The 14,416-nt window shown below is 42.1% G+C and overlaps 1 protein-coding gene across 2 annotated transcripts; it reads left to right on the top strand.

The window, feature by feature from the left end:
- The first annotated feature begins 944 nt into the window (after positions 1-944).
- On the top strand, positions 945-14,133 carry THAP12 (THAP domain containing 12). Of its 2 annotated transcripts, none has more exons than XM_065729906.1 (5): positions 945-1,247; positions 8,010-8,130; positions 9,570-9,677; positions 10,454-10,490; positions 10,785-14,133. In XM_065729906.1, the coding sequence occupies exons 1-5, from the start codon at positions 1,159-1,161 to the stop codon at positions 12,731-12,733; spliced, it is 2,304 nt and encodes a 767-aa protein (XP_065585978.1). In that variant the 5' UTR covers positions 945-1,158; the 3' UTR covers positions 12,734-14,133. The 2 variants fall into 2 exon arrangements, with proteins under 2 accessions (XP_065585978.1, XP_065585979.1); XM_065729907.1 differs by lacking the exon at positions 945-1,247 and adding an exon at positions 7,323-7,340 and having other exon boundaries at positions 10,785-14,132.
- Positions 14,134-14,416: the final 283 nt, after the last annotated feature.

Here is a 14,416-nt window from a genome sequence, read left to right as displayed (position 1 = left end):
TCTGTGTGACTTTACAGCAATGTAAGAGACATCCACAGCAAAGGTGAACTCGTAAAGTACAGCGCTACCCTACTTGAACAATTCCTGTTTGACAACATTTATACATTTCAGAATGGCCAAGATTTATTCTCTTGCTGTGAACAGGCCATATTTCATGAATGAACCCTTCCTCTAGCTATTCCAATTTCTAATCTGTTTTTTATTTTTTTTCCTAAACTCAATTCTATTTTGGCCAGTGAAAGAGATGAGGTCTTCAGAGCAGGTAGGCTCCTCATTTTGATGACTTCTCAACACTCACTGCCCAGCTTTTGGTTTGTCTCGATATCCATCCAGGCTGTGGATTAGTATCTTCCTGAAGAGCTAAACAGAATATGCGAGAGAAAAAGGTTATGACCTTATTCTGTAACTGAGGATTGTTTTTACAGTAAATAAGCTCGGTATCATACAGACATTATTTATATAGGCTGTACAATTCACACTGTCTCTTTGGTGATCCTAACAGCTCATTTGTGTTCAAAAGGTAAATGTCAGGGTGTGATGCTTCACCTCCTCGGTGCACAACTCTTTATGATGGAGTAACACACTATAGCCCTTTATTCTTCAGCTTGATGTCCTTTCTCCTTTGACCCACGCACTCTCACATCGGAACCTGTGGAGATTCAGCTTCGTGGCTGTAGTGCCTTACTAATGAATTTTTTATTAATGGTTTATTTCCTCCTTACGAGCCGCCGCTTTCACGTAATCTCTACGGACACCGCGGATAACATGCGCCCTCGACGCTGTTTTGCGCATGCGCATAACGCTCCCTGCGGCTGCCCTACTGCGCAGGCGCACCGCCCTCCCGCGCACGGGACGCGAGACGGCCCTGCGAGCAGTTCGCATGCGCAAAATGCATCCGGGTTCCGCATGGCGCATGCGCGCTGCGAACGGCCGGGCCCAGTGCACCGCGGGAAGGAGGCGGCCCTTGCTCCCGGCGGAGGGTGGCGGTGAATCCTCCCGGCCGCTCACAGCAGTGTGGAGCCGCTTCCCCCCCCTACCCCTCCTCCCTCCCTCCCTCCCCCCCCGGCCTCCACCTCCTCCACCTCCTCCTCCACCCCACATCCCCCCCCTGCGGCCCGGCGGATTTAAAGGGGCAGCCCCTCCGATCGGGGGGGGGCCATGCCGAACTTCTGCGCGGCCCCCAACTGCACCCGCAAGAGCACGCAGTCCGACCTGGCCTTCTTCCGCTTCCCCCGGGACCCGGTCAGGTGAGAGCCCAGATCGGGAAAGACAAGCGGGGAGGGGACGAGCGGGCAGTGGGCCTCGCCTTCTCCTCTCAGTACCCGGCCTCGGTCACCCCGGCAGGGAGGCGGCTCGCTCTCTCCCTCCCTTCCTCCTCCTTTTTCCGTGCTCCTCCTCACCTAGGCGGGAAGTACTCCGCTGTGAGGAGCCGCCCGCTTCTCCTCCCGGCGGCGGCCGCCCGCTCTGTGGTGCCCGAGGGGCGGGGCTCTGCGGGACCCTCCGGCCCGCGGCGGGAGGCGGGCGCGCTGCTGCGCATGCGTCGAAGGGGCCGCTCGTTGCTCCCACTGCGCCCCTCTATGCGGGGTGGTTGTGTGAGAGTGGGAACACGAGGAGTGGGCGATGGGGATGCAAGAGGAAGGATCTGAGAGGCCATGAGGGACTGTGAAAGGCTGCTGGTGCGTGGGGGAGTGAAGGGTTGCTTGGCTCTGAGGGTGCCTTGATTTGACAGGTGTCTCATGCTCATCAGTAGCATTTCTGTGCTGTGAGGTGCTGGAGCATGGGCACAGGGATTAAGGAGGTTCTGGAGTGTCTTCCTTCGAAAGCCCTCTGTACTGTGCTGTGGGTGGCTTTGCTGGGGCAGGGTTGGGCCAGGGGGACCCTGGGGTGTCTCCAGTCTCCCCCATTTGATAAATGGGCTCAGTGCCCAGATGGTTAAAGAATTGGTTGGATGGCCACAATCAAAAGGTTCTTGTAAATGGTTCTGTGTCCAGGTGGAGGCCTCCAGGGGTCTGTCTTGGGACAGGTTTAACATCTTTCTCAGTGACATAGATGATAGGTTTGTGTGCACCCTCAAGAAGTTTGCTGGTGACACCGAACTGAGTGGCACAGCAGAAGGAAGGGACCTGGACGGACTCGAAAAGTAGGCCCACATGAACCAAGTGAGGTTCAACCAAGTGCAAGGTGGTGCAATTGAGTCTGTGCAATCCCACGTATGGATGCAGACTGGGAGAAGTACTCACTGAGAGCAGCCCTTCAGAGAAGGGATCGTAGTGGATGACAGGTAGTCTATGAGCCAACAGTGTGCTCTTGTTGCCAAGAGGGCCAACAGTACCCTGGGTCACATTAAACAGAATGTGGCTTGCAGTCCAGGAGGCCAACCATACCCTAGACTGCATAAAGAGAGGGCTGGCAGCAGAGCAAGGAAAGTCATTGTCTCTTTCTACTCTGCCCTTGCGAGGCCCATCTGGAGTACTGCATCCGTGTCTAGGGTCTCCTGCACAGGAAGGATGCAGAGCTGTTGGAGTGGGTCCAGAGGAGGCCATTAAGATGCTCAAAGAGCTGGAGAACCTCTCCTAAGAAGGAAAGATGAGGGGCTTGTTCAGCCTGGAGAAGAGAAGGCTCTGGGGTGACCTCATTACAGCCTTCCAGTACTTGAAATGAACTTATAAACAGGAGGGAGAGCAACTTCTTACATGGTCTGATAGTGACAGGACAAAGGGTTTTAAACTAGATGGGGGCAGATTTAGGTTACATGTTAGCAGGAAATTCTTTACCCAGAGGGTGGTTAGGCCCTGGCACAGGCTGCTCAGAAAGGCTGGAAGTGCCCCATCCCTGGACCCTGTGCAGCCTGAGCTAGTGGGTGGCAACCAGCCCATGGCATGGAAGTTGGAACTGGGTGAGCTTTAAGGTCTCTTGCAAACTCTGTGACAAGCAGCTGTCAGTGAGTTGGTGGTCACTGGTAGAGCATCCCAAGCAACAGCAGAAGTGATGAGGTACTCAAGTTCCCAGTGAAAAGCAGAGTCAGTGCACTAATAAAGCAACAGTTGCATGAGTGATTTGTGCCATGGAAAATGCTGTGAGAAATAAGTCACATGTTTAAATGTAGAAATCAACCTGTCAGCTTCACCTCTGTGCCAGTGTAGGTCATGGAGAAGATTCTCCTGGAAGCTATGCTAAGGCTCATGGAAGGCAGAGAGGTGATATGAGATAACCAGCATGGCTTCTCCAAGAATCCACACACAAGTCTGCACCTGCATTGTGGCAACCCTCACTATCAGTGCAAGCTGGGGGATGTAAGGATGGAGCTCAACTCTGCTGGAAAGGACCTGGTGGGTGGCAGCTACACATGATCCAGTGTGGTCACACAACCCAGAAAGCCTACTGTATCCTGGGCTGTGTCTAACACAGTGTCAGCATGGTGAGGGGGTGATCCTGCCCCTCTGCTCTGCACTGTGAGATCTCACCTGGAGTACTCTATCTGGATGTGGAGTCCTCAGTGCAGGAGAGACATGGACCTGCTGAAGAGAATGGCCACAGAAATGATCCAAAGAATAGAACATCTGTCTAAGAGGACAGACTGAGAGAGCTGGGACTGTTGAGACTGGAGAAGAGAAAGTTCCAGGGATACCTGAGAGTGGTCTTCTTTATCTAAAGGGGGGCTGTAAGAAAGAAGGGAACAGACTTTTCTCAGGGATAGGACTAAGGGAAATGGTTTTGTTCTAAAGAAGAACAGATTTAGATTGAATATAAGGAAGAAGTGTTTTCTGCAAAATTGAGTTTTGGTGCTCTCTGAGCTTCAGGCTTAATTTGTAAGGAGTCCTTGCTGGAAAATCTGACTTGTCAATTTGTGGGAAACTGATCACTGAATGATGGTTTATTGTACCAAGAAAAAACCCTCTTCAGTTCATAACTTCTGTATTGAAAGGGACTTTGATTTAATGTTTTCATGGTAGCACAACAGAACGATGTCCAGAAATGTGCAGTTAATAGAATAACTAACACTTTGTTTTAAGACTTCTTAATGTATTTAAGAATTAGCACCATATTACTGTCATCCATCATTTGTGGAAGTTTAGAGTTAAAGGACTTTTGAGAAAACAGTGTATATCAGGTACAGTGAGTTGAACAGCATAAATTAATGTTTGCCAAAGAAATGCCCATGGGATTGGATCTCAGTCGTGGTTGTAGGAGTGGCTTATTGTCTTACATTTCTACACTGGCATTGATGTGAATATGCATGCATTCTGTAAGCATGACTGCATTATAATCCCCTTGAAGTAGATCAGGATAAGATTAACGTTCCTGTAACAAAATAGTAGAACGTAATGTTAAAATTGACCCTGATGGGTGACTTGTAAGCAACCTGGTTGAGCTACAGATGTCCCTGTGGAGTGGGACCAGTTGGCCTTTAAAGATCCCTTTCCGACTCAAAGGATTCTATGGTCTAGACCTTTCTTTCCAAAGGAATGGTAAGCTGCACCTAATGTTTCAAGACCAGGCTGGATGGGGCTTTGAGCAATCTGGTCTAGTGGCAAAAGTGGCAAACGTGATGCTCTTTCACTGCTCTCGTTTGTTTTTTTCCCCAGTATCTTATATTTTTTGCTCAAACTCATGGTAAACTCTCCAAAATTATCATCTATTCCATTTAGCAACTGTTGGTATTTAAAGATTGATTAAATCCTTTGAACATTCTGTCTTGTATGCTGAGGGAAGGTAGTGATTTATTCTCCTATTTGAGCAACCCAGTGATCTGTGATTGTAAATGTCAGGAAATGGCTTTCCAGCCCTGCTTGCTATCATAGAGACCTCACTGTAGGTCAAAGTGGTATGGTGACCAAACAATTTCATAAATTGCAGTACTGCTTTCAGTTTTTCCACAGTAATTGAGTCATTGCCTTTACTTCTTCCCAGTTCAGTGCTAAGTACCTCTGATTGGACATTCCATTATGGATCTTTCAAGTGTTAGCAAGTCTGAGGTAGCTAACCAGATGCTTTAAGGCTGGTTTAATTTATGGTTGCTACCTGTGGAAATCAAGAACCAGTGCACAGATGAGGCTTTGCGAAAGACCTGACTGCATTTAGTGGATGGTATGTAGTATTTTCCAATCATACACGAATGCCTCTTGTGGCAATAAAGATGTATTTCACAGTTCTGTGCAGTCTAGGCAGTGATCCTCACAGTAAGATCCACCTGCTTAACCATCATCTGTGTTTCTGACTTTTCATTACTGTAAGATGTATTTGAAACAAAATGTAAAATGCTTTTCAAAGGGACAGAGATGCTATTCTTCTGCAGTTGCCCAATATTGAGGTGGCATAAATGTTGTTTGAGCTTCCATCAGATGTCAGCAGGTCCCTGAATATATTTAATTTGTGACTGAGGAAAACCTCCTTAAAGCCTATTGTATGATACTAAGTAGTGGTGTAAAATATTGCATTGAAAGAGGCTTTTAATTTTTGCCAAATATTTTGCACCTAAAGCGGCATTATACAGTGGGCATTAACTGACCTCTTAAAGAAATTTTTGTACCTAATTTTATTCTAAAATCTTTTTAATTGCTACTTGGATAATACCAAGTACTGCTATGCTGGGTGTTTCTAGAGGTATGACCTCCTTTTTCTTAACTTCTTCTATTCCTCATTCTTCAGAGAGTGTTTGTTTTGAAGCCATAGTCTTGTTCAGGCTAAGGTGCCAAACTGGAATTCAGTGTTGGCGTATCTAGTCCAATCACATAACATCTCCCTTTAGTCATGTGATACCCAACAAAACACTGCTACTCCAGCCTTTGCCAGTAAAGTGCTGTAGATTCTAGGGCTCCAGTTACAGATCTTATGATCCAGTGGGGTGAGGAACTTGGTAGCCATGCCTGATCAGCATCCAAAAACTCAGGCTCTTTGTGCCAAGGCTTCTTTCAGATCATGCACTCAGGAGAGGACTTCAGCACAGAAGGTGGCAGCCACAGCTGCCTTTGTGTAACCAGGGGAGAAAACAGGAAAGGAGAGGAGCATTTGGTATTTATAACTTTGTGAAACTTTTCACCAGCATGACTGCACTGAAAAGCTTATAGTGTCTTTTTGATATTGCTGAAGAGTCTGGGGCCTAGCTTCCACTAGTATGTCCTCAACTTGTTCTCTGGATGGCAGCAACATTGGAGATGGAGGTCTTTGGGCTGACTTAGCCTTGGAGTATATATGTAAGTATCCCAGTTCCAATGTATGTGCTGTAGATGAGCCATTGCTACCATGAATTTGTTCCTGTGTTTGCCAGGAGGTGTTTCAGAGTGGCTATTATAAAGCAAGGAGCTTTGACTTTGCCCTTTGGTGGTCCTCCTCAACTTCTCTGAGTCAGTGGAGAGAGGCAGGTAAGGTCAGGCTCTTGTTCTGAATCCCTCTCTGGACTGAAGCCTTCTGCATTGACTGTTGGGAGGCTCATAGCTCTTGTGGCAGTCAGTATGATTGCCCTTAATTGTTTGGTAATTGGAGCACCTGCTTAGTATTAGAGCCAGGCTGAACATAGTCTGCACATCAAAGCTCTCCAATGTGAAAAGCCATATTTATGCTTCGTGGTTAAATGAAGAATGCTCTCCTGTTCTCTTGTTGGGGTGTTTGCATTTTCCAGGCAGGAGTGCAAGACCTGTGCTGCCAAAAGACTGAGCAAGAAAAGTCTTTTTATTTTAATCCATTCCTAAGGATGTTGTCTGTGAATCTAAGAGAATAACCTGTGAGAAATGATTCATGTTTTATGGTACTTGCTGCTGTTGTTATTTTTATGTTTTGTATGAACTGAAGTTAAAATGCACCCACAGTTCAGGCTTCAGAAATCAGAATCCAAGTCCTTCTCTTTCACCTTCGTGGTTATTCTTTATTGCCCTCAGTTAAAGCAGAGGTGATTGTGAATCCACTCAGAGCTGTGGATTTCCTAACGTGAGCTGCTCACTGACACATTTGGAGAAACAACCTTCCTCCCTAAATCACTGAATAGTTGGTAATTATTGTTCTTCCTCCTTGTTCCTAATCCCATGTTTGCAATGAGAAAGGATTCTAATATTGTTTCCTCACAGCTTCTAGCAGGTTTTTTTGTTTGGTTGGTTTTTTGTGGTGAAGGACTCTTCTTTTGGGAGTAATTTTTGCTTTTATGTGAATCCATTAACTTGTGCTCTTTCGTGAATTTCAGTGATGGCTGGGGCTGTAGGGAGATCTGCCTCACTTCACCTTGCTGAAACAGTAGACTCTTCATAAAACTTCTTCAAGTAGTTTCCTGGAACTTCGTGGGCATTGCCAGCAAGTACCAATTAAAAAAAAAAAAAGAGAGAAAGAAATCCGAGTTGAAAAGCTGAGAAGTATGCAGCAAAGTGTTGTAAAAGAAATAATTGAGAATATAGTGAAAGTTCCTTCTTGTTTTTACTGTAGGATTATTGTTGATAGCATTGTAGTTATTGGTAATGTAGCTGTTTCTGGCTTTCTTCAGTTTGTTTGGGGAAGGTTTTGGCCTAGGAGGTATAGGAGCTTGTGCATTACATAGTCACAGTTATCAATAAATCTTCCATCAGATTATAGTTATTGTATATGGTGGGTCTGTGGTGCCTCAAGGTGCGTGTGCACTATAACAGATAATTGTCCCTGAGGAAACAAGATGACTTGGTTTTATTTAGATCTTCCAAATACTGAGATACTCATGACTGCTGAAATCTGCTTATCTATACATTTAATTTACTGCACAGATGAAATAGTAGATGAATTTTACTGGATGCTGCGTGCTGCTCAAGTGTGGTTGCATAGACCCCATTGGGGAAAGTACAAGCTGGCCAGTTTACATCAATTAGTGACTGCCTGGGTGATACGGAATGGTAAGCAAGTGTATAAAAGCAGATTTTTGATAGAGCTTGTGATTCTTTACCGCCTTTCATGAACAGTGAGGCTCAACACACACTGGTTATGAGCAGGGTTTGAAACCGTAGGGTGTTTTGTTTAAACTTAAAACTGGCTAACTTTTGTCTGCTTCCATGCAGGTGTCAGAGATGGGTAGAGAACTGTCGAAGGGCAGATTTAGAAGATAAAACTCCAGATCAACTCAACAAGCACTACAGACTGTGCGCTAAGCATTTTGAGACCTCTATGATATGTAGAAGTGTAAGTAAAACCAAGCATTTGTTTACTGTGCTTTGCACAACAGGATTAAGATTATTTTTAATTTGAATGGCTGCATTTTCATCTTTGATCTCACAAGTGCTCTCTGGGAAAATTATTATCTTAATTTTAACTGACGTTGTTGTCATGGCCCAGGGTCCTGCACAAACTTGCAGATGTTTGTACTGGCACAAAGGATGAGGTGGAAATGAGCAGTTTGGGATAAGAAATGAAGAGCTGCTTCTGCTGGCTTAATGTTTGTGTAGGTCTGGTCTTCATTGCAGTTCTTTCCTCATGCAAAACAGTATTGATTTTGTTTACTGTCGCTGGATGTTACAACATTATTTACATTTATTTGGTGTAAGAATGCATGTTTGCATACCTCTAATTATTTAAAATCATTAATGTGCTGTTACTGAAGTGTGTGTGGTGCAATTCAGTTCAGTTGCACTCAGCTGTGGCCAAGAGGTTTCAACATTCTATCTATCAGGCTTTTGCTTCCTGCCATTTTTTATCCAGCAAAAATCATGGTACTGTTTCCTGTTAGCAAGAAGAATTGAAGACTTACTTCATTAAGATGATGCCATTTTTTTAACAGCTTGCTTAGCAGTAGGAAACAATAGATTGGTGGCTTTGTACCAACTTCTGATTCTAGACTGAAATAGGCAAAGTTCATCTTCTCGTTATGTAGAATAATTAAAACATGCAGCTCAGACTATGAGCTCCTAGTGGTAGTGCACATGACAGGGCATTTATTTAGCAAGCAACCCAAAAACAAACCAATAAATGCATTTTGGAAATAATTCTGGATCTGCAGTGAAGCTTTATGAAACTGTCTTTGAAATCTACTTCAGTCCAATGATACGTTCAAATACAGTCAGTTAAAGGTCTGTTCTTAATGGAAAGACTTCAATTTAGGCAACATATATTTGCATATACTGTGAACTTAAATTTCTATTTAAAACACTTCAACTGCTGGAAATGTTTATATGACCATCTAGAGTTCTTCCTCCTCTTCATTTCACACGTTTTCCTTCAATACCATCGAAGTGTTTCCTGTCTGATGTGTAGGTGTCTGTATGTCCAGAATATTTATTAAAAACAAACCAACAAACATAACATTCAGGTAACTTAAAATTGCTGTGCCAGGAATCTGTATCATGAGGACAAAGGAGAGGAAAAAGTGACTGTACTTGTTATCTCAAAAATCTCATTTCCAGTCTTCTCCAGACATCTTTGAAATGGGAATTGCATAGTAGAACTTTGTGTCTGCTCTGATAATCTTTTGCAGTTTTATTTTCTAGTTAGTGATAAAATATCATGCACAAAACTCACAGAAATTCGTAAGTGATGCTCTTCGTACACACAACACAAAACTCACAAAATTTCAGAGACCATGCTCACTTCCCAGAGGCATCACTAATCTACATGTCTTCTTACAGAGCCCTTACAGAACAGTTTTAAGAGATAATGCTGTGCCAACTATATTTGATCTTACAAGTCACTTGAACAATCCCCACAGCAGACATAGAAAACGGATAAAAGAGCTGGTAAGTTTTTAAAGTAAGTTTGGTTTTTTAATGTTAAAACTGTGAAAACAATTAAGTCTGTGAAATTTTATATGAAATGTCTAATAATGCATAGTGTTTTCTGTTTCTGTACTGCTAGTCTCGTATGTTTTTGATTAATTTAAAACCCAAATGCTGCACTGATTGAAGTTTTATCTGCTAAGAAAAGCCTAATGAGGTAATCTGGAAATCCACGTGTAAAAGCAAGGTCAAGCAATTTCTCATGGAACTGTAACTTGTCAATGGCTCTTTTGTGACACTTAGTGTCTTTAGGTCTCTGTGGATTTCAGTGTACTGAGAATGAAGAGGAATTCAACTCCTAAACTCTGTTTATACATCAGAGCACTAAAGTCAATTTCTAAATGCATTTGATAAATCTGTTTATTAACTGAAAATTAGAAAATAATTGAAGGCAGTGCTGTCTAGTTACTCAGTACATGTTTGTACTAGAATTGAATTCTTTAATGTAATTGATTTACTCATAATTGTAGAATGCAGATTGAACAAACTCCTGATGCAAGTATGGGAACCCTAGCAGTAGTAGCAAACCATTCTTCTGTAATTAGTAGATATATGTTGTGACAGCAATAAACTACCTGAAGAACCTCCTCTTAGACCTTCTACCACCTTTTTGGTAGGTATTAACACATTGAAAATGGTCTCATCTGCAATATTTACATCTGACCTGATATATTTCAGTATTTTAAGGGGTCATTTGGTAGACAGTAACATCAGTGTATCTTTTTTTTATTTTTAAGAGTGAAGATGAAATAAGAACACTGAAGCAGCAAAAGAGTAAGTAGGCAAAATGATGAAATCATAAAAACTTTGTTTACTGAGGCTGATAAGGAACAGTAAGGCACATAACTGTAAATGTATTTATTTATTCAGGGGGATAATTTAGTTGCTACTTGATTCAGATAGCTCATCTAAGCTCATTCCAAAGTAGTCAGTTGCTTTTAAACTGGAATCATTCTTCTTTGGATTCCATTACTTCTTACATTCCCTTCTATTTCTTAAAGATAATAGAGATAGTAGGGGAAAAGTATATGTTTTAGATATGTTAACACCATGTTTTGTGTTTCTTAGTTAATGAAGCTTTTGAACGGGAGCAGGCAACTCAAGAACTGAATGAGAGCAATGCACAAAACACTGTCGCAGAGGAAGGTGGGGAGCAGCAGGAGGAAAAATCTGTTCCTTTAACTCTGGAAGAAAGAGAAAACAAGGATTATCTTAAGTCATTGTTTGAAATTTTGATCCTAATGGGTAAACAAAATATTCCCTTGGATAGCCATAATGTCGATGAGCTTCCAGAAGGTATTTTTACTTCAGATAACTTTCAGGCCCTGCTGGAATATAGAATCAATGCTGGAGATGAAGTTCTGAGGAAACGATTTGAGATGACTGCAGTCAATCTCGAGTATTGTTCGAAAACACAGCAGAAACAAATGCTCGAGATCTGTGAGAGCTGCATTAGAGAAGAAACACTGAGGGAAGTAAGAGACTCACACTTCTTTTCTCTTGTCACTGATGAAGTAGTAGACATAGCAGGAGAGGAGCATTTGCCAGTCCTGGTGAGATTTGTTGATGATTCCCATAACCTGAGAGAAGAATTCATAGGGTTTTTACCATATGAGGCAGATCCTGAAATATTAGCAGTTAAGTTCCATACGACTATTACTGAAAAGTGGGGTCTGAACATGGAATACTGTCGGGGACAAGCCTACATCGTCTCCAGTGGGTTTGCTTCTAAAATGAAAGTTGTGGCTACGAGACTCTTGGAGAAGTATCCACAAGCTGTGTACACGCTGTGTTCTTCTTGTGCCTTAAACGTATGGTTGGCAAAGTCAGTTCCTCTTGTTGGTGTTTCCATGGCCCTAGGAACAATGGAAGAAGTTCGCTGTCTTTTTAGTCGATCTCCACAGTTACTGGTAGAACTGGACAACACAATTTCTGCTCTATTTCAGAACAACGAGGAGAAGGGTAACGAGCTGAAGGAGATCTGCCGTTCTCAGTGGACAGGCAGGCATGATACTTTTGAGGTTTTGGTGGATCTCATCCAAGCGTTGGTACTGTGCTTGGACGCGGTAAGCAACGATTCCACTGTCAGGTGGAACAACTTCATCGCTGGTCGAGCATTTGTACTTTCAAGTGCACTAACAGATTTTGACTTCATTGTCACTATTGTAATTCTGAAAAATGTTCTGTCTTTTACGAGAGCATTCGGAAAAAATCTCCAGGGACAAACGTCAGATGTATTCTTTGCAGCTAGCAGCTTAACGGCAGTGTTGCATTCTCTGAATGAAGTGATGGAGAATATTGAAGTTTACCACGAATTTTGGTTTGAGGAAGCAACAAATTTGGCTGCAAAACTGGATGTACAAATTAAACTCCCTGGAAAATTTCGGAGGTCGCAACAGGGTAACTTGGACTCCGAGTTAACATCCGAGAATTACTACAAGGAAATGCTTAGTGTCCCTACAGTGGAACATATAATTCAAGAATTAAAAGATATATTCTCGGAACAACATTTAAAAGCTCTGAAGTGTTTATCATTAGTGCCCTCAGTCATGGGTCAGCTCAAATTCAATACGTCTGAGGAGCATCATGCTGACATGTACAAAAATGACTTACCCAATCCAGACACGCTTTCTGCTGAGCTTCACTGTTGGAGAATCAAGTGGAAGCACAGAGGAAAAGATATTGAACTTCCAGCTACTATTTATGAAGCACTTCACTTGCCAGACATAAAGTATTTCCCTAATGTATATGCGTTGCTTAAAGTCTTGTGCATTCTTCCAGTGATGAAAGTGGAGAATGAGAAATATGAAATGGGACGGAAGCGCTTAAAGGCATACCTGAAAAACACGTTGACAGAGCAAAGGTCAAGCAACCTAGCTTTGCTGAACATAAACATTGATATAAAACATGACTTAGACTTAATGGTGGACACCTACATTAAACTCTATCCAGGTAAAGTGGAATTTCAAGCAGACTTTCTTCCCTCAAACAACTCTGAAGTAAGAGAAAGCGCTTAATTTTTTAAGCTCTTACCAGTCTGATTAAACAGTTTTTTGCTAGTTGACTTTCAGTGAGGGGAAAAAAAAAAAAGACTTGAAAATCTGAAATAAATAATCACCACAACTGTATTTCCATCTTAGGTCTCAGATTGAAGAAGCTGTGATCAGTAACCCACATTATGTTCTGTTAGCCTGTATTAAATATCATATGTGAACAAAAACAAGCCTGAAAATAAGCCCATGGTCTTGGCAGAGATGCTTTCTGCATCTGATTGACTTAACTGGGTGCTTGCTTATTGCATCTTGGAAAAAGTATGTTGTGATGATTGTAGATCTGATGGGGATGTTACAATATTTGATCATGAAATAGGTTAAGAAAAAAACTGAAAGTGTTCAAAAGGGTATAATCCATTTCTGTTCTGTTACTTAGAATTTGACTTCATGCTTTTTGAATTTGTCTTTGGTGTTCATTCAGATGGCATTTTGGAGATGAATTCAGCAGTTGCACAGGCCTCATGCTCTTGACTGTTCTTGGTGTAAAGTGAATGTTCGTGGTACAGAGATACATTTAAGGCTTCACTGGAAGAGTCAACCTCTTTAATCTCTTGGCTGTTTACATTCCTTTGTGTGAGACACAACGTTAGGCTTTTAATAGGCATGGCAGGAGTACTGAAATTTCCTGCAGACACTAAACAACTAAGATCTATTCCAGAATGATGTAAGTCTGTTTGACAAAAAAAAAAAAAGTGAATCTTATTGTCTGTTTACTTGTGAACTCACCCAGGAAAGATTAAAATAAGAGTTCGTCGTTTGTCTAGAAGTAAGACTGAAAATATTGCTGTTATTTTTGGCAAGAATAAAACATTTTGTACAGTTTATTGCAATTTAAAATAAAATGTGAATTGCTTTTTACATAGTATTGAATTTATTAGTAGAGCAATGCCTCTTTGAGAATGTATATGCTTTTGTAAGCTGCCTTTTAGTTTGGTTGTGGGCTATTTTTGTTTTGTGATCCTAGTGAGTAACATTGTCATAAGAAAGAATTGTGTGGTACTGCATGATCTGTATATTCTGCTGAAGGTTTTCTAAAGCATTTTGGCATGGTTTTAAACACAGCACTCTTAATTGTCTAAGTGCAGCAGTGGCAGGTGGAAATAGCTTTAACCTGAATGGATGAAAGGTTCTGTAGCTATCCTGATGCATGCCAGATTTTTAACTTACAGTTGTGCTTTCATGTATTTTCTTTCCAGTGGAGGAAAACCCCAGCAACAGAAAATTGACTGTAGAGACGGTGATAAATACAATTCCCAGTGTTACCACAGGCAAACAATAAGAATAAATTTGGAAGAAAACCAAACCTTACAACTCTTCAGTTTTAGTAAACCTAGTTATTAAAATGGTTATGTACATCTTAAATGTTTTCAGAAGCGTATATTCATATTGGAGTAGCTAAGAATTACTCCTTAAAAGTGTTATAGTTTCTTCTGCTGCTATTTCTCTCTGATATCTGGCTTGCTTTCCTGTTGATGCAGTTGTTGTCTCAGCCAGTAAATGCATACAAGGTGAGCTTTGTACCAGTCCCATAACAACAAAAAAAAAACCAAACCACAGCCAGGTGACTTATTGTGATGGTTGGAATCTTCACTGTGTAGCAGTCTGGTTGAACTCCCTGATTCTAGTGACATCAGGCAAGGTGTAATG

This window comes from Cyrtonyx montezumae, unplaced genomic scaffold, assembly GCF_038088225.1.
Source record: "Cyrtonyx montezumae isolate F1298 unplaced genomic scaffold, pur_monq_1.0 scaffold_12, whole genome shotgun sequence".
Classification (NCBI taxonomy): Eukaryota; Metazoa; Chordata; class Aves; order Galliformes; family Odontophoridae; genus Cyrtonyx; species Cyrtonyx montezumae.
Note: the sequence above shows the minus strand (reverse complement) of the source record. Positions and strands in the feature narration are given on the sequence as shown.